The 24,577-nt window shown below is 45.2% G+C and overlaps 1 protein-coding gene across 3 annotated transcripts in view; it reads right to left on the bottom strand.

The window, feature by feature from the left end:
- Lmbr1 (limb development membrane protein 1) overlaps positions 1-24,577 on the bottom strand; it is a 141,271-nt gene that overhangs the window by 62,022 nt on the left and 54,672 nt on the right. For 2 of the 3 annotated variants that reach the window (XM_045160611.1, XM_045160612.1), the window contains one exon: positions 22,948-23,051. The exons of the other annotated variant lie outside the window; for it this stretch is intronic. In XM_045160611.1, coding sequence (XP_045016546.1) covers positions 22,948-23,051 — 104 coding nt within the window. The remainder of the gene's footprint in view (positions 1-22,947; positions 23,052-24,577) is intronic. 3 annotated transcript variants of the gene reach the window in all.

Raw genomic sequence — 24,577 nt, 5'->3', positions numbered from 1 at the left:
CTGTTGCTACTTTAGACCAGATCTGCCAGCTGGGAGCGAGATCTGTACACCCTTGAACTTCACCGTCAACCAGACTCGTCCTTCCTTCCCTCTGTCCGCAGCCTTCAGTGACAGGGCCTCTGTAAATGGCATAAGCTTCTACTCCATAGTTTATGACAACACTCTGGACACATCCTTTCCTATCAACTACATCCCAACACATGCTCTGAGCCCTGGCCTGGTCAGACGCCGTGTCCCTCTGTGCCTACTATTAATACAGCCCTCTCCCAGCCCTCCTGGTCCCTTGTCCATGTCTCCACCCATGAGAAAAGCTTCTATGCCTATCTAAGAGGATGCATGGGGTTGTTTTTTATCAATTACAGAACCTTCAGGTACCATCACAAAGAAATGTCTAAAACAGAACCATGTGAGTACACAGTCAAGCCAGGAATACTTAGAAACAAAAACTAACTTCCATAACCAAAACACATAAAGGGCTCATGGTTATTTTTTTATTTTCTTTAATAAAACAATCAATTTATCCGGGCATGGTGGTACATGCCCTTAACCCTAGCCCTTGGGAGGTAGGAGGATCCTATAAGCTCGAGGTCAGCCTGACAGTACATTGTGAATTCCAGGCCAGCCTGAGCTAGGGTGACACCCTACATTGAAAAACAAATTGAGGTAACACAGGCCCAGAAATCCAAGCGTCGTATGTTCTCCCTCATATGTGGATCCTAGCTACAGATGATTGGGCTTCTGTGTGAGAAGGAAAAAACTCAGTAGCAGAGGCCAATAAATTAAAAAGGAGATATAAAGGGAAAAGAAAGGAAGGGAGGAGGGTACTTAATAGGTTGGTATTGTATATATGTAAGTACAATGATTGATAGGGAGGTAATATGATGGAGAGTGGAAGGAGAAAGTGGCGGGGGGAGGGAAGGTATTACCATGAGATATTTTTTATAATCATGGAAAATGTTAACAAAAATTGAGGAAAAAAAAGAAAAACAAATAAAAAAATTCCCGAGATGATTAATGCCTGCACTAGCAAAGACAAATGGCAGCTGACCAAGGACAACGTGACTGCCATCTAGTTGGACCTACTGGGAGCTGGGCTGGCAGAGTTTTCTTTACTTTCTTTGCAGGATTAAATGAGAAAAAAAAAAATCAGCTCAACCTGAACTCAATTAAATGCCATATTCATGGCTTTGAGATAAACTGATGGGCTGAGGAGTCAGCTCAGAGGGTAAGCACACTTGCTGCTCAAATATGGGGGCCTGCCTAGCTCCATATAGAAAGTCAGGCACAGCGCCTAACACCTGCGACCCTAGCACTGAGGGAGGCAGAGGCAGGAGGGCTGCTGGCAGCCAGTCCAGCCAAAGCACAGTGGGTGCCGGTTCACTGAGAGACCCTAGCTCAAGGGAAGCGGGAGAAGAGCAACACAGGACAAGTGGATCCTCCTCCGGCCTCCACACAGTGCACAGGGGATACACATCTGTACCCACACGTGCTTGCCCACACATACTGCCCAAGGACTTTGGGGAGTGAGACGGGACCATAAAACATCAAAGATCTTGAGCTGGAGCGATGGCTTAGCAGTTCCGGCACTTGTCGGCAGGGCCCGAGGACCCATTCAGTTCCCCAGGGCCCAGGGAAAGCTGGATGCACAAAGGGACACGTGCTTCCAGAGTGGGCAGCGGCTTGAGGCCCCCGCATGCCCATTCTCATTCATTCTCTCTCCCCTTCTCCGTCTCAAATAAATAAGTAAAATTTTTAAATCAAAGACTTTATTGGTTAATTCAACAGCAACTGGAATCAAAACCTACAAACTCTTGTCGCCAGCTTCCTTGAGATCATGAAAATTCCACAGGGCAGCTGGAGGATGGCTTAGCAGTTAAGGGACTTGCCTGCAAAGCCAAGAAACCCAGGTTCTATTCCCCAGGACCTATGTAAGCCAGATGCACAAGATGGCACATGCATCTGGAGTTCCTTTACAGCAGCCAAAGGCCTGGGCACACTCGTTCTCTCCCACCCTCTTCTCTCTCTTTGCTTCTCTCTCTCCCTCTCCTTATCTCTTGAATGAATAAATAAAAATAAAAATAAAAATTCTACAGTGCCTGAAAAACCCACTGCAAAACCCCATCAACAGAAAGGTCTCCAATATTCATCTTAAGTAGTCTCTTGAGTACAAGATCTCAGGACTGTCAGAACAGGCAATCATAGGCCGGGCATGGTGGCGCACACCTTTAATCCCTGCACATGGGAGGCAGAGGTAGGAGGATCACTGTTAGTTCAAGGCCACCCTGAGACCAGGTCAATTCCAGGTCAGCCTGAGCTAGAGTGAGACCCTACCTTGAAATAAAAAAAAAAAGGGCCAGGCATGGTAGTGCATGCCTTTAATCCTAGCACTGGGGAGGCAGAGGTAGGAGGATTGCAGTGAGTTCGAGGCTACCCTGAAACTACATAGTGAATTCCAGGTCAGCCTGAGCTAGAGTGAGACCCTACCTTGGAAAAAAAAAAGAAAAGAGCTGGCAATCATAGCCAACAGGTGTAGTTTCTTCACAAAAGGGAGGAGGCTTGGACTGTGTCACACATTATTATGTCACACAAACTTCACAATGGTTTTATTCTCAACGCCCCCAAAAATAGAACTTAAAACTCTAAGTTACTTTAACAAAACTCCCTCCTTCTTATTAAAACCTATGTATTAGTTTAAAACACCATTGAGGGCTGAAAGGATGGCTTAGCAATTAAGGCATTTGCCTATAAAGTCAAAGGTCCCAGGTTCGATTCCCCAGGACCCACGTTAGCCAGATGCACAAGGGGCTCAGGTGTCTGAGGTTCATTTGCAGTGACTGAAGGCCCTGAAGCACCCATTCTCTTTCTCCCTTTCTCTGTCAAATAAAATATTTTTTTAAAAAAAACACCATTCAAGTATGTGCTTTTTCTGCCAGTAAAACATGTTTTTACTTATGTGTGTATATGTATCATGCATGTGTCTCAGCATGCACCATTCGCCTCCAGCTTTACATGGGTCCTGGGGAAATGAACCCTGGCCAACAAGCTTTGCAAGCAAGCTTCCTTTAACCACTGAGCAATCTTCCCAGCCCCACATGATATTGGTTTTTAAGAAAAGTAAGCTTGTAAGTATTTATACTAAAATTATACCTGAAATTACAAAGTCATAAAAGTCCTACTTTGTTAGATGAAATAGGCCAGGAAAGACTGAACACATGTAGATGCATGGATTTATTTTAGATTTAAGTAAGTACTAAGCTGCTAATCTAAAACACAGAAACGTTATCATTGCTTCTTGGTATTGTTATGCTGGTCAATAACACACTGAATTACTAGACATCAATGAAGTGAAACTGTCATTATACTTACAAAAGCTCTATGCCAATGTTGCTACATTGCCTTGCCCCCTCTCATCCCCATAAAGGATGTAAACACCACTTTATATGCTGTTTTCCATAATAACATCCATTAGGAAAGGCTAAGGAAACCTCTACATTCACAAAACATAAAATAAACACCAAGTCTGTGTTTGCATTAAGAAGAAAGGGTTCCTTCGTGACACTACAGTTTGTTTAGCATGGCGTCAAGACTGCACGGTACCCGTATACATGGTATCATTAAGTGAAGCAAAGTCCCTCTGCTCCTATTGGCTTTCCAGCCATGAATATTGTTTTACTGACTGTGCTTTCTTTCCCTCCTTTTAAGGAGTTTCATAGCTCAAAATTTAAATTTTATTTCATCTTTAAATTATGGCAAAAAAATTACAAGATCATTCAAATCATCTTCAAGACTCAGTAGTGATCATTAGAGTCACATTGTTCTGCAGCAGAGCCTCGGAACGAGTTTTCACCTCATTCTGGTGCTCCAATTTACTTATTTGAGAGAGAGAGAGAGCAAGAGACAGGGAGAATGGGCATGCCACAGCCTGTAGCCTCTGCAAACAAACTCTAGACATATGCGCCCACCACCTTGTCCATTTGGCTTTACATGGGTACTGGGGATTAGAGCCCAGGCCCTTAGGCTTTGCAGGCAAGTGCCTTAACTGCTAAGCATCTCTCTAGCCCTAGGAAGCTGTTTTGAACATAACACACAGAGAGGTGCAGTTAAGCATTCCTTTCTAGTTCCGCTTACAGATGCACAGTCTTGGGAGAACAGCTGAGGCAGTGCATGGAAACTCACCTTTACTGCCCTCTCCACGCCTGCTCTTTCCCTAAACAAGGAGAATAAAGCCTGGTAACTATCGGCAACAGTCAGGCCCTATCAGAGCCCATCAGTTTCATCATTGAAACAGTATATTTTTTAAGTCAAAGCTCAGAGCTGGAAAGATGGCTCAGCAGTCAAAGACACTTGCTTGCAAAGCCTACCTGACCAGATTCAATCCCCCAGTACCTATGTAAAGCCAGGAAGATGCACAAGGTGGCATGCCCATTCTCTCATCCTCACATTCATTCTCATTCTCTCTCTCTCTCTCTCTCTCTCTCTGTCTCTTTTTCTCTCTCCTTGCAAATAAATAAATTAAAATAACTTTATAAAAAGTCAAAGCCCTACACTGTGGCATGGCTTTACTTCTAAAAGTGGCCCCTCAGATCTGGATGACGGCTCAGGACCCAGGGCACTTTGATCGACAGAACACTGAGGAGCTTTTGTCACAAAACATCTCAAAAGCTGCTGAAGTGATAAAAGCTCCCGAGATCTCCGAGCCCCCCCGTACCCCGATCTCCGCCCCCCCCCCCGTGTATCCCGCTCTGTCTCCCACTCGCGAGCTCTGGCCCTACTTACTCCTTGTCCTCCTACCTGCCGAGGCGTTCCCAGCACACCGCCACCCGAAAGGGCCACGTCCTTGGACCATACCCTCCCTTTTCTCCCCGACGCTTTCCCAGGCCCTTTCCTGTTCCCCAATACTCTCACTTCTTTCATTTATGTGCATATAAATGCTTTACATACATGACAGAAATCATGTGATATATGTCTGAGTCTGCCCTATTTCAATTAATGAGACAATTCTGCAAACAGCATGACCTCATTCCTCTTTACAGCTAAGCAACACTCCACTATGCACGCAGGTCATCTGCTGAGGGGACAAGGAGGCTATTGCAGAAATAGACCACTATGAATAGGGTTGCAGTGAGCATGGGTAGGTGGGCATCTCTGTGGTATGCTTCCTGTATTAGTGACTTTTCTCATTGTTGTGGCCAAATCCCTGGCAAGAAGCAACTCAAGGGTAAAAGGGCTTATTCTGACTTTCAGCTCAAGGAGATAGAACCTACTATGGTGGAGAAGGCAAGCTGTCAGCAGGGTAAAGCAGTTGGTCACATTCTGTCCATAGTCGGGAAGCAGAGAGCGGAATGCTGGCGCTCAGCACACGTTCTCCTCTGTTCAGCCCGGGAGTCCAACCCATGGGATGGTGTCTCCCACATTCACTGTGACTCTTCCTTCTTTAGTCACACCTTCCTGAAAATACCCTCAGAAGACACACCAGATGTTTCCATGTAATTCTAAACCAGCCAAGCTGACAATTGAGATTACCCATCACACTAAATTAGATTACTTCGGGTATATACCAGGAATGACATGGTTGGATCAGATGAACGTTTGGTAGATCTATTTGTAGTTTTTTGAGGAAACCCCATACTGACTTCCACAGTGGCTGGACTAATCTACATTCCCACCAGGAGCATATAAGGGATCCCTTTACCCCACACCCTCACCAGCATTTGTTATGGGCTTCCTTAAAGTCCACCATCTGGCTGGGTAAGGTTGGATCTCAGGTTATCTATTGTTCTCCATGTCTGAATGGTGAGCCCGGCAGGCGGGATCTGCTTATCTGGTCAGACACCTTGCATACTGTGGATCCTACAACGCTAGCCTAACTCTCACCCCACCAGGGCCTGTGTGTCCTCTATACCCATTGGAGAGTTTGCTGATGTCCCTCCCACTGAGTTCCCCACTGAGTCCTTCTGTCCCTCACACCTTTATTTGCACAGCCATCCGAGTTTACCTTTAACAAAGCCAGATGACAGGAGGACAGAATATCAGAACTCTAAGGGACACACTAAGGAAACGTTCAGGGTTATCCATGACACAGAGCAGACATCAACTGTCTCCACCACACAAACCCATGCGTATTACACTCAGTTAACTCTCCCTGCCCATCTCCAAGTCTTGAACACTTTTTTCTCATGCCAGAAAATTTATGTATACAAATAAATTACTAAAGTAAGGAAGACAAGCAGTGTATGAATACACTAATCACAAATGTATAACGACACAAGTAAAAATGTTGACAGGTGCTTTGAATGATATAAAATACAACTTAGGCTCAGCTGGCTTTCTGCTAGATTAAAATTAAAGTATTGTCAACTGTGCTGGTTCAGCCTGTAATTCCAGCACTTGTGGGGCCGACACAGGAGGAATGTTAGTTTGAGAATAAAACACTGGGCTGGGGATATGGCTCAGTGATGAAAGGTACTCACTTGCAAACCCTGCGGGCCTGGGCTCAATGCCCTAGTACCCACATAAAGCCAGACAAATACAAAAAATGAAGCATGCATCTGGAGTTCATGTGCAGCACTGAGAGGCCCTGACATATACACACACAAACAGAAATATTTTCAGCCTGGGCTAGAATGAAACTCTACCTCAAAAAACCAAAAGAAAAAAAAAATTTAAGAGCTGGAGAGATGGCTTAGAGGTTAAGGCACTTGCCAGTGAAGCCTAAGGAGCCATGTTTGATTCCCCAGATCCCACAAAGCCAGATGCACAATGTGATATGCACAAGGTCACACACGTGCATAAGGTGGCACATGTGTCTGGAGTTCAATTACAGTGACCTTGGCATGCCCACTCTCTCTCTCTCTCTCTCTCTCTCACTCTCACTGTCTCTCATAAAAAACAATTTAAAAAAATAAAAATCAGGAATGGACAGATGGTTTGGTGGTTAAGGCATTTTGCTGCAAAGCCTAAGGACCCAGGTTCAATTTCCTAGTACCCATGTAAGCCAGATATACAAGGTCGCACATGTGTCTGGAGTTTGTTTTCCAGTGGCTAGAGACCCTGGTGTGCCCATTCTCTTCCCCTTCCCCTCCTGCTGCCTCTTTTTTTCCTCTCTCAAATAAATAAAAAATATTTAAAAAGTGAAAAGCAAATACTAATGAAAAACTGACAGTAGCCACAAAATATACAAGAGAGTTTGCCAAAACCATCAGCCTCTTGAAGGTGCTCAGGACAAATGCAACAGAAAAGTAAAGTCTAAACTGTGGAGATGTTCAGGAAGGACTTGGAGATGAAGATACCCTGGAATCGGAGCAGTTTTCAAACAAATTGGAAAAGTTCTTCCTTAAACACAATTGTGGGGTCATGAGAGGTCAAAATAGCCAAGAAAGGCAAAGAAAGAGAAAAGGCTACAAGAAAGACAGGGCCAGCCTTCTAGGAAAAAAGGAAGCGCATGACTGTTTCCAGCACCAGAAACAAAGACAGAGAAAGCCAAAGGTGACAGACTACATTATTGCCCTGACCCAGAATAAGGCCCCAAAGAGCTTCAGGTAAGAGAAAGGAGACAGGGAGACAGTCAGACAGACAGACACACGCACACACACACACACACACACACACTATATGCATATATAACCAATGGGTCTGCATTGCTTGCAGTCCTGAGAGCAGGGCCCACACACAGTAAGCAGCACTGGTGGGAACTGCATGTCCTCATTATGCTGCACAAACCTGGCAGCCCTGAAAACCCCTGAGAAAGAGAAGGTAGATGGGATCAAATCTGGAAAAACAGCCAGCAAGGAACAGACCACAATCCAAACAGAAGATAAAAATAGGGCTAGTAAATATTCCTAACGCTCTAATCTTAAGTCAAAAGGGCCTCCAAGATATATTTAATTATGGATAAGAATTTAATACTAAGAAAAAATAGGTAAAGTGGTACCATTGTGTAACTTGTTCTAGGATAACTGAATAGCAATACAGTTGAAAAAGTAATTTAAATTTACTCTTTTTGTTTTGTTTTGTTTTTCCAAGGCAGGGTCTCACTCTAGCCCAGACTGACCTGGAATTCACTTTGTACTCTCAGGCTGGCCTCAAACTCACAAGGATCCTCCTATCTTGGCCTAGGTAGATTAACTCTTTTTAAACATCTTACAAAATTTGCTACAGATAGACTAAAATATTAGATTCCTGCAAAAACTCAGTGAAAAAGTAGCTAGAACAGAAGAGACTGTATTCTCATGCTTACTTAGACCGGTGGCTTGTTTTGCAGTCCTGGAGAGTAAACCCAGGGCCTCGTTCCTGCTGGCAAGCGCTCTACCACTGAGCTGCATCCCCACTTCCTCATGCCTACTTTGAATGGACAACACTTTAAACGCTAAACCAATTATCAAATTACTGAGAAAGAGGTTGAGCATAAAAAGATACAAAAGTCAGAAGGAGGTTGGGGAGAAAGCTCGGTGGATAAAATGCTTGATGTACAAGCATGAGGGTCTAACTTCAGGCCCCAAGCACCCACACAAAATGCTGGCCATGGCAGTCAGCACCTGTGACCCCAGTGCTGAGGAGGTGAAAGCTGGAGGATCTCCAAGGCTTGATGACCAGCTATTCCAAGCCAATCAAGTGAGCTTTGGGTTCAAGTGAGAGACCATGTCAAAAAAGAAAAATAGAGAGCCAGATGTGGTGGAGCACACCTTTAATCCTTGCACTTGGGAAGCAGAGGTAGGAGAATCACCATGAGTTCAAGGCCACCCTGAGATTGCACAGCGAATTCCAGGTCAGCCTGGGCTACCATAAGACCCTACCTTAAAAAAAAAAAAAGAAAGAAAATTCAGTCTATTAGGGGACATACATTCAAACCACCACAGCCACTTTTACATGGCACATATGGTCCTGAACTGCCAATGCCCAGTTCTGATCCAGAAGATGGGGCACCTTGGCAATGCTGTACATGCTCCTGAACTGACAATGCCCAGTTCTGATCCAGAAGATGGGCACCTTGGCAATGCTGTACTCAATCCTGGACTGCCATTGCATAGCTCTGATCTAGAAGATGGGCACCTTGGTAATGCTGTACTCAATCCTGGACTGCCACTGCATAGCTCTGATCCAGAAGACCAACAGAGTTAGTCTGCAGAGCCATCATTTGTCACTACTGGCAGTACATTCTTCTCTGCCTCATAATAACCTTGTGTCTATTATAGTCAACCAATCCTCAGTGCTGGTATTAAGTAGCACTAGCTGTGATTATAATAAACTTCAAGACCATGGCTGTACATTCTGGGATTTGGCTTAGTGGTGGAGAACCTTGGTCATAGGCTGCTCCCTAGCCTCTAACAACAGCTGCATGCGCACCAAAGCATACCCTCAGGTTCATAACAGGCTTTCATTTAAAGGGCTATATTCAGATGATATTTATAAATACATGTACTATGTAATGATTTTTTTTCAAAAATTAGAAATATCTTTATAATGTGGTATGACATGAGTAGTATATCACACATAAATATTGTTCAAATCAAGTTTTCAATCAATCTTACAAATGTTGATGTGTGTGTGAATATACAACTTCCACTCTGGTACCCAGATGAACTACATAAGCAGGCTGTAAATCAAGCAAGTCCCTTCAACCACTGAGGCTTCTCCCCAGCCCACAAGCTATAAAGCAATATACTGAACCAGGTTTCAGCCACATACGTTCAGGGATGTGTGTGTGTGTGTGTGTGTGTGTGTGTGTGTGTGTATGCAGCTGTATGTTGACAAACATTGCCAGATTTTTCGCTAGTGTAGGGTGCTCAAAAAGTGAACTTACAGACAAATGAATATGTGCATAAATGGCAAATAAACACAGGATTTTAACAACCTGTACCCTAGCCCGTATAGACAGCGCCTGTCTGGCAGACACGCGGTATAAGTTAAGAACTCATCTAATTTGAGTCCATCCCCAGACAGCCAGCGCGTCTAGTGCCAGAGGGTGCTACATGGGCAACTGGGGGAAATGACCCATATCTATCCAAGCAACTCATGGTCTAACCTACTTAGCAGCCAATAACCTGGTGTGATGCCCACACAAGAGCAATAGTGGCACACAGCCATGGTGGGGAACCAACTGCTCTTGATTTGGCTGACTGATCCCCTCAGTGGTACCGGACCCATAGCTGGAGCTGGGAAACAGGTCAGAACCATATCCAAACATACGCCCACTCTCCATTATCAAGCTACCATCAATCATGGGCTACAAGAGGGCCTACGCCTATTAAATTCTCTATTGAAAAAAGCAAGGGTTATCTCATTTGTCCTGGTGCTAATTACTCTCTGTTGGAGAATCTGCTTCTCTTTTCCAGATAAATTTCCAGATAAATCCTAAGGAGAGAGCCACCCCATCATACCTCAAAAAGGGCCCCAGCTGAAACTAAGAAATATTGGCGAAACAAGCAAGGGTGCTGCTTTCCTGAAGAACCAGATACCAGCATAAGGGGGAAGGAGATCAACACAGAAAGAGACCCAGAGGCCCCCAACACCTCATCACTGAAGCAGACCAAAAATGAACCCAACATGGCTCGGGGAAATTTTATGGAAGAGGGGGTGGAAAGAATGTCAGAGCCACATGTTGGGTCATGATACGCAGAGACATTTATCCTACCCATAACTGTGGGCTAACTCCACAATGCATGACCCATATACCTCAACAAGGAGGGGCCAAGGGGAGGGGGTAGGTCACAGATGAGCCTAATAATGGTACCAAACTGACTATATTAGCTGAATACAAAACTAATTTAATAAAAAAATAAAAATAGGGCTGGAGAAATGGCTTAGTGGTTAAGCACTTGCCTGTCAAGCCTAAGGACCCTAAGGACTGGTTCAAGGCTCGATTCCCCAGGACCCATGTTAGCCAGATGTACTAGGGGGCGCATGCACTGGAGTTTGTTTGCAGTGGCTGGAGGCCCTGGCGTGCCCATTCTCTATCTATCTATCGGCCTCTTTCTCTCTCTGTCTGTTACTCTCAAATAAATAAATTAATTAAAAACTTAAAAAAATAAAAATAAAAAAAAGAAGTCATCTAATTTCACTCTCAAATAAAATTTATTCTAACCCAAGGGTGGGTAGTTTGAGTTCCCCTAGAAAGTTTTGGGAAAATTTCTCATTAGCAAGGATTATTCCTACAAAACTGTTTCACAAACAGTATACGTAGTGGGGCTACTGAAATTAAAAGCATGATTACTTAAATTCTGAAGCTGGTAGCTTTTATTGCATCCCTACCAGAACCTTTCCTTATTTAACACATGCCTGTTCTATGCAACATTTTGAGAAATTAGTTGGTAATTCAATCATCATATAAAATAAAGTTGAATCTGGGAGTAGTTATGCATGCCTTTAATTCAAACATTCAGGAAACTGAAGTAGGAGAATTGCCGTGAGTTCAAGGCCAGCATGGGGCTACAGAATGAATTCCAGGTCAACCTGGGGCTACAGTGACACCCTGCTCGAAGTGGGGAGGGAATACTTGAGATTTAGTTCCTTATGAAACACAGGCCCATCTTTTACAACCTACACAAAGCCAATGGACCCAGGTTCGATTCCCCAGGACCCACATAAGCAAGGAGGTTCTATGTCTGGAGTTCGTTTGCAGTGGCTGGATGCCCTGGCACTCCCATTCTTTCTCTCTCCCCCCTGCCTTTGTCTCACTCTCAAATAAATAAATAAATAAAAATATTTTTTAAAGATACATAAATAAAAGCTCTCCGTGTCAACACAAAGTGGGGTTTTTGCTGCTGAAACATGGTCTCACCTTATGTGACCCGGGTTAGCTTACCACTCCTGCTTTTTAGCCTCCTAAGTGTCAGAAGTGCAGATATGCACCCCCGCCCCATCTCGACATCATGTCAGCATTCCTGTCACTGTGCTGTAATGTGAACTGTAATTACAAAGTGCCTGATGTTTCACTGACGACACTCATTCACCTGCACACCTGACCTAAGTGCTGCTGGGACGTATCCTGCGCACTCCGCAGCACACTGAGAGCAGCAAGCTTTACAGGGAGGCCAGAGTCACAGTGTAAGGATAGCCAGGACTTGAGTCCAGCGGTCTGTACAACGAAAGGCAGTCTCTGACGTTATGCTACTATATAAACACAGTCTAGCCTTAAAGGCAGAAATCCTCACTTTAGAGAGATGGAGAGAAAAATGAAAATAATATACAATGGTACATTTCAAAGCATCCGACCATCAAAAATCACTTGAGAAGTGTTTAAAGAGGGGAAGGGCCCTGTGGCTAAAGGTGCTTGCCTGCCGGCCCAAGTTCCAAGTTCAATTCTCAGCACGTACATCAAGTGGGACACAACATCACACCCAGTGCCTCTGGCAGTGGGATGGGGAGCACAGAGGGCCTAGAAGCCCATGGCCAGCTAGACTGGCACGCAGGCAACAACCAAATCAACAAGGGAAGAGCCTGTCTCAAAGAGGAGAAGGAAGGAGAGGGAAGACACTCGGAGCTTGTCCTCAGACCTCTTGTGCACACACACACACACACACACACACACACACACACAATCACACACATATACACACACTAAATTTTGAAAGCTGCTACTCAACAATACTAGACACTGTAACAGAAGACGCAGTCAATTCCCTTCCACGGGTAATGGTGTTGGGAAGAGTGGCAAAATGGATGTTAGCGAGTGAGTTCAATTCAAAGTCCTGACAGACTGAAAGATCCACTAGATGACATGAGTGTGTGGTCACTTCTGCTGAGCTCCGTGAGCCACACCGCCAGGTCTAGCAGGCTCATTCTGCACAGTGGAATAGAGCTCCCATGTTGGGAAAAGTAACCTTTCTTCTTCATATTATTTCCTCCTAACTGGGGCAAGGTTGAGGATTCCCATTAATACATTTTTTTGCAGGTGTTGGGAGAATCAAATTAACACATAGCAACAGTTAGTGAGATATGACTTCATTTTCTGTAATAAATGCAAAGATCAAAACATGCCCGAGTTAAACTTCCTTGCCAGGGTCCCAGCAGGAGCCTTCCTCCTGTCTGTGATTTCCTCTCACCCGGCAGAAGCGGCCGAATATGCGCATGTGCCACTAACACTAAGCAGCACTTCCGCAGCCGCTCATTTCCAACAATTTATGGATCATCAGTGGCAAAAACGAGCAAAAATAATGAAAGAACGCAATGAAAGCTCACGGAGACCGAGGCTGGACTTCCTTCTCAATTCTCTTTAAGATGGAGGCCTGAGACAAATTAGCCACCGACGGGTAAAGTCATCTGGCCATAAAATACAGTACAAGGTCACTTTTATGTAAGTTTGCCAAAAGGGACATAAACCAGGGCAATCTCAAACTGTGACACAGGATAGAGACATATTAAAGCAATCTTTGTTCCTCCTCCACGGCGCTGTCATGGTGCTCGGCTTTATGGACATTCCGAGCGCCAGCACACAACGCCTCGCTTCCACCTGGCCAGTTGAACTAATTAAGAAAGGAAGTTACCTCAAATTTTGTACTTTTTGCTTTTATTATGAAGCACTTTGTTTGAAGTTAGAGGAGTTAACCTCTTAATCCTACAGATCATGTGCGAGGTTCTGGACATTCTGGGATGGCTGGATGGCTTGGGTAATTGGTCAGGATGTTGCTGTCGCTATGTTAAGTTTTATGCCAGGACTTCAAATCAAAGATAGGCATTAAAGTGAAGTACATATAAATTTGTTCCCAGAAAAATCCTGGGCTTATGAATTTATTTGTCATTAAACTTATATAACAATTATATGGTGAGATGTCCCCACACATACACTTTAAGTTAATTGTGTCCTTATAACATGTTTGTTTGTTTGTTTGTTTGTTTGTTTGTTTGTTTGTTTGTGGCATAGTCTTACTCTAGGCCAGGCTGACCTCAAACTCCTGGCAATTCTCCCACCTCAGCCTCCCAAATTCTGGGATTAAAAGCATGAGCCACCATACTCTGCTTCCTTATAACTTTTGAATTCAAAATAAGACAGTAAGATGCAACATAAAGCAGGTATATTCTTAACTCTGATTTGAATAGAGATTGCACCTCTAGAATCATTATAAAATCAGGCATCACCTGATGTTAATGCAGCTAATCCAGAGGTCTTTTCTAAGGCCGAGGAGGGAGAGGAAGCGACCACTGCCCTGACCTGTAACAGCCACAAGTGTTGCTGTCCCGAAATGGCTCCAGACCCACAGACTCCATTCCATCAGTGAGGGGCCAAGGTCAAGACTGGAGGCTCAACATGGACGATGCAGGCACAAGGCCAGGTTCAAGTGTACCCAACACACACACACACACACACACACACACACACACACACACACACACTCACACACTTACTACAGTACCCAAAACAACGACAGCCCAGAAGCCTCACTGCAGGAAGGAGCTCACACAGGTAGACAAACCTAGCTTCTTACTAAATAAATCATTTCATCAAACCCATTCATATTCTCTTAGGCTTGAGAATTCATAAAGGGTACAGCAAAGAGAAGGTCCTAATGAAACAGAAACACACACCAGAGTCAGAAGAGAGAAGGCAGACCCGTAAAAGACATGGGCAGCCCCCCAGGCCTGAAATGTCTGTTCGAGTTAACACAGCGGCTTAATTACAAACTAAGTTGAGAACTCTGCGTTGTCTGATTTCCACTCACACTGTGCATCCGCCACGGCCACTGGCAGATTTCCGCATCAGCATGACCTGCAAGGAGCAGTTTTAAAGTTGACAGCCCCGGGGAATCCATGTGCCACCGAGGGAGTGCCCCAGGCTTAGGCACCGTGGAACCACGCCAGGACCGTGCCCACGGCGACAGGAAACCTTACCTTAGCATGACTCGCGCCCTGGGCTGCATGCACCACTAGAAAAGCTTCTATTGCCTTTCATATCGGTCAAATGCAGCCAATGAGCATGCAGCCTCACAGGACCGCGCTCGCGCAGCGCTTGCCGGGCACTGACAGCTAGGCTGCCAGCAGCACAGCGAAGCCACTCTTGTCAGGCCTGAGGACCCCGTGGCCACGTCAGACACGCTCGCTGTGCACACTCCACACAGACTGCGCTCCACATCCCGCCCAGCGCTCTCAACCCTGGCAGCTTTCCCGAGACTGCTTTCAAAACTGCAACAATAAGGGCTCTAAAATTACTTGCCTTCACCACTTAACCTGGAAAGTTTCCAAAACATTTCTCCTGGGGCCTGTATGGCACCTTACCTTCAAGGATTTTCTTTAAGAAAAAAAGGGGGTGTGGGTTTTTTGTGGGGGGTGCACTGGGGCCTCTTGCCAATGCAAACGAATGCTACTTCTGTAGTTCGTTTGCACAGGCGGCTTGGGACTTGAACTGCCGGCCAGCAGGGTTTGCGAGCAAGCGCCTTTAGCCACAGAGCCATCTTTGCAGCCCCTCAAGACTTTTTTTCAAAGGATTATATACTCAAGGCTAAGACCGGCATATTCTACTTCTGTATACCCCTTCCAGAATACAGCAAGCAGTTCGGAATTTAAAGACCACCTGACAATAATTTGTGAATTAAAGCTGACCAATATGTTCAGTTGCTTTGGAATCCCATAACCCTACCATAACTCACACTGATAATGAGCACTTATTAGTTGACTGCCTTTACAGACTGCGTGCTTTTTAATCCCTGCTGGGGGCCTAGCCACGTCCTTGAAGGGCCTGAAGCAGCCTTCTCTCTGACTGTGATGTGTGCTGCTGTTTCATTAGGACCATCTCCCCACTATTCCCTTAATGAATTCCCAAGTCAAAGTGACCACAAATAGTTTTGAAACTGTAAAAATTTTTGTAAATCCTAGGCTGCTAGTTGCTTTACATGAATAATCTAGTCTCATTTAATCATAAAAAACAGAACCTGAATGAGGCTGGGAAGACTGATCAGCAGTTAAAGACACTTGCTGCATAATCATGAGGGCTTGACACAGCCCGAGTTCAATTCCCCAGCACCAACATAAACAGCTAGGCAAGGTCCCACACAACTGTAACACCAGTCCTTGGGGAACAGAGACAGGAGACTTGCTGGTGCTCACTTAGAGAAAAGAGTGAAAACGGCACCTCAGTGTTGAGAGAGACTGTCTCAAGGAAACAGGCAGGTGGTAGAAAGGAGGAGAACACTCAAGCCCTCCTCTGGCCTGTGCACATGTGCCCCCGGGCTACAGACATTCACACATGCGTGGATGCACTCCACACATCACGCCAATGCCACAGCACAAAGGTAAATACCATTATTAAGTCAACTATACACAAAGAAAAGCCTAGGCAATCAGACATAAAAACCGACTTTCCTTACCTTTGTACCTGCAAATCTCCCTTCCCTGTCCCTTCTCCTCCAAGTACCAATGCAGCCTGGCCTCCTGTTGTAATTATTTTCCCCCTCACCTCTAAGCACACTTCACCTGTCTCCATCCTTTTTATTTTAAATATATTTTATTTATTTGAGAGGGGAGAGAGAGAGAGAATAGGCACGCCAGGGCCTCCAGCCACTGCAAATAAACTCCAGATGCATGTGCCCCCTTGTGCATCTGGCTTATGTGGGTTCTAGGGAATCAAACTGGGATCCTTTGGCTTTGCAGGCAAACGCCTTAACTACTTAGGCATCTCTCCAGGCCCCGTCTCCCTCCTTAACACCGAAACACAAATTCCTTGAATTGGTCTCTACAGCAGGTATCCATGCCTAATTTCCCAAGTACAATCAGTGGTTGCCCCCTTGCTACCACCTCTTAAAATCCTTGGTGAGGGGCTGGGGAGCTGGTTCAGTGGTTAAAGACACGTTTGCAAAGCCTGCTGGCCCAGGTTCACTTCCACAGTGCCCATGTAAAACACAAAAAGTGGTGCTAGCCAGGCATGGTAGTGCACGCCTTTAATCCTAGCACTCAGGAGGAAGAGGTAGGAGGATCGCTGTGAATTTGAAGCAACCTGAGACTATATAGTGAATTCCAGGTCAGCCTGGGCTGGAGATGGACCCTACCTTGAAAAACAAAAACAAAACAAAAAAGGGGGGCCCATGCATCTGGTGGTCATTTGTAGCAGCAAGGGACCCCAACATGCATGCACAGGAGTGCGTGCACACAAACACATGCATGCAAGGTAAAGAAGTAAATAAATCGCCCATTGTGTTGGACTTAATCAACTTGTTATCAACTGCCTCATGCAACCATCAGCATGTCAGTCCTGCCTGAGGTTCTGCAGTGCACAGTGGCCCTTGGAGGGTTGAAGAGACTAATGTGGTCAAAGACGTGCTTAGAAAAGTCTTCTCTGGACTGGGGCAATGGAAGCTGTTACTGCACCAGAGTGACTAGCTGAGTTCAGATCTCCAGAACCCTCATAGTCAGGCACAGCAGTCCGCCCTGTGCCCTAGAACTCCTACGGGGCGTGGTGGTGGAGACAGGAGAAGCCCGCAGGCCAGCCAGCCTGGCGCACGCAGCAGCAAACAACAAGAGGCCCTACTTCACGTAAGGCGGAAGGTGAGGCCCAACACCCGAGAGGATGCCCCGACCTCGTACACACCTCGGCGTGTGCATTCCCATATGTGCATGCACACTCATGTACACACCATACGCACAGAGATGAAAATAATAGCAATAATAAGAGAAAAAATATTACTTCAGTCATGTATAGTTCACTAAGAAGGGAAACTGTTTGTAAGAGATAACTCAGTGGCTAAAGGCACTTGCTTGCAAAGCCTGCCGGTATGGATTCAACTCCCCAGTACCCACGTAAAGCTAGACACACACAGTGGCATGTCTGGAGTTGGTTTGCAGTAGCAAGAGACCCTGGCATGCCCATGTTTTTTCTTTCTTTCTCCTTCCTTCCTTCCCTCTCAAATAAAGAGAAATAATTTTTTTTAAATTTCGAGGGAAGAATTGTGCAAGTCTACATGTAAAATGTCTGCAATGGCCTCTTGGGTCCCTGCTTGGCTGTTCTTGTAACAGAGTCTGTAACAAGAAGCATGAGAAGTGAGGTAACAATGGGTCTCTGTCCGTTTTGTTCTGCTGTTGTTAGAGGTTGTTTCTGTTTCACCAGGTGGGATGCAGCCCCTTTCCCAGCCACCATTCACAAGCAGGGCGGAAGCAAGCGTTGTCCACATCACACGCGGCTTTACGGAGCCATCTAACAATGAGATCTTCATTGTGTGAATAGTTAATTTTCCTGGAAAACAGACAGAAGCACATATCTAATAGGCCCAGCCGGTGTCTGGGGTTGGTTATCACGGGTACCGCATGGGGCGGCGTTAAGAAGAACTCTGAGGACTTAACAGCCTGAGCACGGCCGGGAAGTCTGATAACACAGTCTGTGGAATGATGCACGGGGCACCACTGTCTCTGCACAGTGGCCTCTTCCCCCTGTGCTTGGCACTAGGTGACGCATGTTCTCCATGGCCCTGGGTTTGGGTCTAGCTCCACTAGCTTACACATGTGGTGCTCAGACAATTTACTACCAGGTAAGACCTTTGGGGATGGCTGGAGGATGAACCAAAACTAGACATGTGCATAAGGTGTATGGAAACCTGCTGCTTGGTAAACCAATTAAAGTATATTTTTAAGTTGTCAAATGAAGGTCCCCATGTGGGCACATAAAGCTGCTCCCAGAGCCACAGGCTATGGATTGTAAATTCCAGGGCCAGGGCTGAGATGCCTCCCAAGGAGCTGCTGGTAAGGGAAACCACAGAGACTCCTAAAACACTATAGGCTACTGCCAGTGCTCTTCGTTGTCTTCCAAAGCTATAGGAAAGTCCGTACCGCGAAAAACAGCACATTTCCACCACAGGACACAGAAACGAAGCTGCAACTTAGCTGGAAGCTTCCTCCCTGCCAGCGGGCCTTCTTTATGCAAAATGAGGAGCTTTGCAAGCTGCTGGAGGAGAAAAGCTGTCAGCAGTCCTGCCCAGCTGCGGGCCCTGTGTATCCACAACCAACCTGCAGGCAAGATATGCCCACTGGCACAACAGTGGCATGAAAGTTATGGGAGTGACCAACTGCCTTCTGATTAGATTTGAGGCCCGCTCTACAAGAGGGATTTCGTGTCTGGTACTGTAAACCTGGCCAAAAGCCTATGGCCAGGGACATGGACCCTAGGAGGAAACTACTACTCTGGTTTTGCAAAATGGACAGTGTGTCTAAATGCTTTCTAGTTATTTGTATTTGTTCTCATAGACTAATCCTGCTTGAAGCCTCCGTCACAGAAGCTTCTCACTATGATGGGCAGTGGTTAATGCAGACGTGTATAGCTGGAAAACTGCCAAGAATAAGTGACTACTGTGGCTCAGCTTCAAGCAGGGCATCTAAACCACCTGCCCTTCCAACGCTGAGGGAAGCACAGATTGGGACAGGAAGAAGAGTAAGTGAGAGCTGGGCCACAGTGAGAGCCTACCTCCAAAACAAGAGCACGAGAAAGGGGGGAGGGCTGCCTCTTAGTGATGTCTTTTGGCGAGGACTTGGCTGACACAATCTTGAACTCACAGCAGCTGTGGGGGCAGGACACATGAGACCCCAGACCTCCCAGAGTGGCTAGTGGAAGCTAGTGGTTGCTGGGAGAGTAAAGTGAGGTTCAGCAGCAGCCTCGCCACTGGTAGGTAAGTCGCCCACTGCACAGTAAATAACCTTCCACACGTGACCATGCAAGAAAGTCTAATTTAACTCAATGGGTTTTTTTAATATTTATTTATTTATTTATTTATTTATTTATTTATTTATTTATTTATTTGAGAGAGACAGAGGAAGAGGCAGAGAGAGAGAAGGGGCATGCCAGGGCCTACAGCCACTGCAAATGAACGCCAGTCGCATGCGCCCCCTTGTGGTATCTGGCTTACGTGGGTCCTGGGGAATCAAACCAGAGTTCTTAAGGCTTTGCAGGTAAATGCCTTGACCACTAAGCCATTTCTCCAGCCCTCAATGGGTTTTTTTAAAGGCATGAAAGTAAGATAAAGGTTAATGGGGAAAAAGAAGGGTCTTAGCAGGAGGGGGAATGGTATAATTCAGGGTCATTGAGGGAGGTACTATCAAAAGGGGTAAAGATCAAAATATAAACCAGACAGGGTGGTACAGGGGCCTTCAGTCCTAGCACTCAGGAAGCTAAGGTAGGAGGATCACCATGAGTTTGAGGCTAGCTTGGGGCTACAAAGTGAGTTCCAGGTCAGCTTGGGCTAGAGTGAGACCCTGCCGAAAGGAAGGGAGGGAGGGAGGGAAGAAGAAAGAGAAAAACAAGGGAGCAAGGCATGGTGGCACACACCTTTAATCCCAGTACACTTAGGAGGCAGAGGAAGGATGATCACTGAGTTCAAGGCCACCCTAAGATGACATAGTGAATTCCAGGTCAGCCTGAGCTACACTGAAACCCTACCTCAAAAAAAACAAAAGAAAAAATACCAAGGGACTGGACAGATGGTTCAGCAGTTAAGGTATTTGCCTGTAAAGCCTAACAGTCTGGGTTCAATTCCCCAGTACCCATGTAAAATCAGATGCACAAAATAGTGCATGCATCTGGAGTTCATTTGCACTGGCTAGAAGCCCTGGCATGTTCATTCTCTCAGTCTATGTCTCTCTTTTACAATAGAAGAGGGACTTGAGAGATGGCTTAGTGGTTAAGCACTTGCCTGTGAAGCCTAAGGACCCTGGCTCAAGGCCCAATTCCCAGGACCCACTTAAGCTAGATGCATAAGGTGGTGCATTAATCTGGAGTTCATTTTCAGTAGCTGGAGGCCCTGGCATGCCCATTCTCTCCCTCTCCCCCCTCCCCCCGCCTCTTTCTCTCTCTGTCTGGTACTCTCAAATAAATAAATAAAAATAAACAAAAGAAAATTTTAAAAAACAATAAAAGATCAAAATACATTATATACATGTATGAAAGTGTTGACAGAAAAATAAATTTAAAAGTAAAAAATAAATAAATAAATAAGTAATTCTTATTGCCTCATAGTCCTATTATGAGGGTCAAGTTAGAGAATGCCTGTAACCAGGTGTAGTGGTGCACACCTTTAATTCCAGCACTTGAGAGGCTGAGGTAGGAGGATTGCCATGAGTTTGAGGCTACCCTGAGACTACATAGTGAATTCCAGGTCAGCCTGGGCTAGAGTGAGACCCTACCTCAAAAAAAAAAAAAAAAATCCGGGCATGGCGGTGTATGCCTTTAATCCCAGCACTCAGGAGGCAGAGGTAGAAGGATCACTGTGAGTTCAAGGCCACCCTGAGACTACGTAGTGAATGCCGGGTCAGCCTGAGCCAGACTGAGACCCTACCTCAAAAAAAAAAAAAACAAAAAAAAAAAAAGAGAGAGAGAGAGAATGCCTGTAAAGGTACTTCATGATATTTAAAGAATTCAATAAATACTGTTTAGGGTTTTAAAAAAATACCTTTGGGTCTTAGTTTTCTCCTTAGACAAGGAGTGTCTGAACTAAATCCTTTCAGCAATAACAGTGTAATTTCCTTAAGAAGCTTGAAACAGCAAGTAGTCTTCTAAATTGAAACTACATTATTCTTTTGTGTTACATGATTTTGCCAACTTTAAAAATACTTAAGGATGAGGCTAGAGAGATGGTTCAGCAGTTAAGGTGCTTGCCTACAAAGCCTAAGGACCCGGGTTCGATTTCCTAGTACCCACTTTATATAAAGCCAGATTCACCAGGTGGCTGGCACGTGTGTCTGGAGTTCATTTGCAGTGGCTAGAGACCCCTGGCATATCCATAAGCGCTTGCTCACTCGCTCTCTCCCCCCCTCCTCCCTCCCTCCCTGAATAAATTTTTTTTATAAATGCTCAGTGATGAAAACAATTCCAGAGCCTTGACTGCCAACAATAGCCCATCCTGACCTCAGTGCACTTAATGAGTGCGATGTCAGCTGCTTGCTTTTAGCTGCACTGCTCACCCCTGAAAGCAGCAGCCAGGGAGCTCACAGACACAAACAACTATCACCTCTCAGCAGCTCAGCCACTGCACCCTCCAATGCACAGGTGTGACCCTCAAGGTAAGGCAGGAGAGCCACTTCACCCCAGGATCCCGCGTGCGCAGCCATGCCTCGGCAGTACCGGCGCTAGTGGGAACGAGACAGCAAAGACCAGGACAGCCCCAGGCGAGAATGACACGCCAACGTGTGAGGACTCCATATCTGACTTTTTAAGTTACATGAAATAAAACTAATTCACATAGTTTACAACTTCCCATGCCAAATTTAATTGGTATTATACTATTATTCAATGATAAAATATGTAAACACATCTCACTCCAATGTTACAACATGAGTACAAGTAAAAAAATCAAAAAGTCATCATGTTCCTAAACTGTAAATCGACACCCCTCTGTCAAATTTAAAGTTCACGCAAAATGCCTTAACTACTTAAATCTTTGGATCATATTCCAGAAATGTATGGGGAAGGGCGGCATAGACTATAGGCAGAACTAGTTTCTTTTGCCTTAGACTCAATTCAGAACAGATGAGGTTTCTCCTCTTGTCAAGTCGAGATGTGTTTGTTCCAACGCTCTTGCAAAGTTCCCACCTGCTCAATCCCCGGTCTTCCACGCTCACGTGACCCTGGCTGCGCTCAGGGCCGTGTGAGTCTACCTAATGGTGAGTACTTGGCTTCATAATGTGCTGCCGTCCTGAGAACAAGATGTGTTAAATAAGACGTGTTTGAAAGCTTTTAAAATGTTGTCTCGCTCTAAAATAAATGAGCGCCGTGGAAAGGCCTAACAGCTATTATGTCAGGTTACCCACTCCGCGGAAGAGCCCCTCACCAGGTGGATACATGCCATAAAAATACTCATGACACTGATGGGGGCGTCCCCTGAGCATACCAGATAATTCACTATGCAGCATGATTATTATTGTCAACAAGGTTGTTAACATGTCAACTCACACTCCACATAAGGCTGCTTGAACCTACTTCTAGTTCAACACAAATATATTCATTTCTTCACTTGACAAATTTAATTCCAAACACAACTTACTTACCTTTTTCAGGCCAGCGAAACCTTCTGATTCCAGAAAGAAAAAAGCAAAAGGCATCAACACAAATAAACAAAGGTTGGTAAAAAGAGAAGCGAGATTCCACAGGCCTGTAAAGAGGATAAAAAGGAGGGCCAGGTTAGAGTTCACTAAGCTGTGATGTTCATTAAGACCTATGCTTTTTTAATAACACAGGTCAGTGTCTACTTGAAATGACAACCTAAATTTAGAGATCAGAAGGTAACTACATGTTTACTTAAAACGTTTTAGTTTTGTAACTTGTACCTACTGGGGAAAACAAATCTAGGAAAAAGCTACTTTTTATCATGATCTAAATAAATTGACTAAAGATATCACATATGCAGAGATCCAAAGGCACAGCTGCTTAAACTATAGGCAACGAATCCAGCATCTGTTGAGCACTCAGTAAATGCCAGGTACTCACTAAACCTTTTACACACAGCACCCCATTTAATTTAAGCCTCATAAAACTGCCTACAAACACTAACTAGCATTGACTGAGCCCCCTGTGCCCAGCACTGCTCTAAGTAACTCGCAGGACTGCTGTGGACTCACTCAGTCGGCACAGGAGCCCCAGAAGCAGGAGGTGGGCAGTGCCGCTGACCCTGGGCACTGCAGCAGAGTCTGGCTGTCACTTGCCAATGTTGCAGGTGGCACCGCCGACTCCTTGCCCGGGACCTTGGAGACCACAGTATCGCACATGATCTAATCAGCAGTTCCACATAGGAAAGAAAGAGCGGCTGAGGCAGCCAAGCTCACTCTCTGCAGCCATTCCCCTCTGGAGCAAGTTCGGTGCTCCTTTACCAAGGCAGAACAGGTAGCAACGAAAATAAGACGAGGTACATTACTAGCAGGGCATTTGCCTCAACATCTACTTTTTACAGCAAAATGGTAAAATTCAAAATTGTTTTGCTAAATGATGGCTATAATCTTTACAAAAGCTTATAAAATGAAGAGTCAAAAATAAAAGTTGTCACTGGGGATGCAGCTCAGTGGTACAGCACTAGCCTACCATGCATGAGGCCCTGGGTTCAACCCCTGGTTCTGCCAAGAAAAGACAGAGAGGGAAAAGTTGTGCTGAGTATAAATTTAGTGGACTACGTGTGATTATATGTTACTGGTTTGTTTTTTTTTTAAGTCACTGTTTGAGTCTGAGCTGATTCAACCAGCATGGAGCCCACCACTGAGAGGTAAAACTCACAGCATAAAGAAAACCAAGCATGTGCTCACACACTATTCAGCTTCTCAGGCTCAACAAATTCATGATTAATTTGCATGAAATACACAGGAGCACAGATTCTTGGCGTCTCTCCACACCTGTATTGATAAAAAGATACAGCTCAGGGCTGGAGAGATGGCTTAGCAAATTAAGGTGCTTGCCTGCAAAGCGGAAAGACCCAGGTTTGATTCCCCAGGACCCACATAAGCTGAATGCACAAGGGGGCACATGTGTGTGGAGTTCGTGTGCAGGGGCTGGAGGCCCTGGTGCACCCATTCTCTCTCTACCTGCCCCTCTCTGTAATATAAATAAAATTTTTAAAATATTTTTAAAAGGAAATAACTGACCATACACCTTATGGAGAAACATACGAGCTAAGAGAACTCAGAGTAATGA

The sequence above is a fragment of the Jaculus jaculus genome, chromosome 10, assembly GCF_020740685.1.
Source record: "Jaculus jaculus isolate mJacJac1 chromosome 10, mJacJac1.mat.Y.cur, whole genome shotgun sequence".
NCBI lineage: Eukaryota > Metazoa > Chordata > Mammalia > Rodentia > Dipodidae > Jaculus > Jaculus jaculus.
The sequence above is the reverse complement of the archived record's forward strand: the minus strand, read 5'-3'. Positions and strand labels throughout refer to the sequence as shown.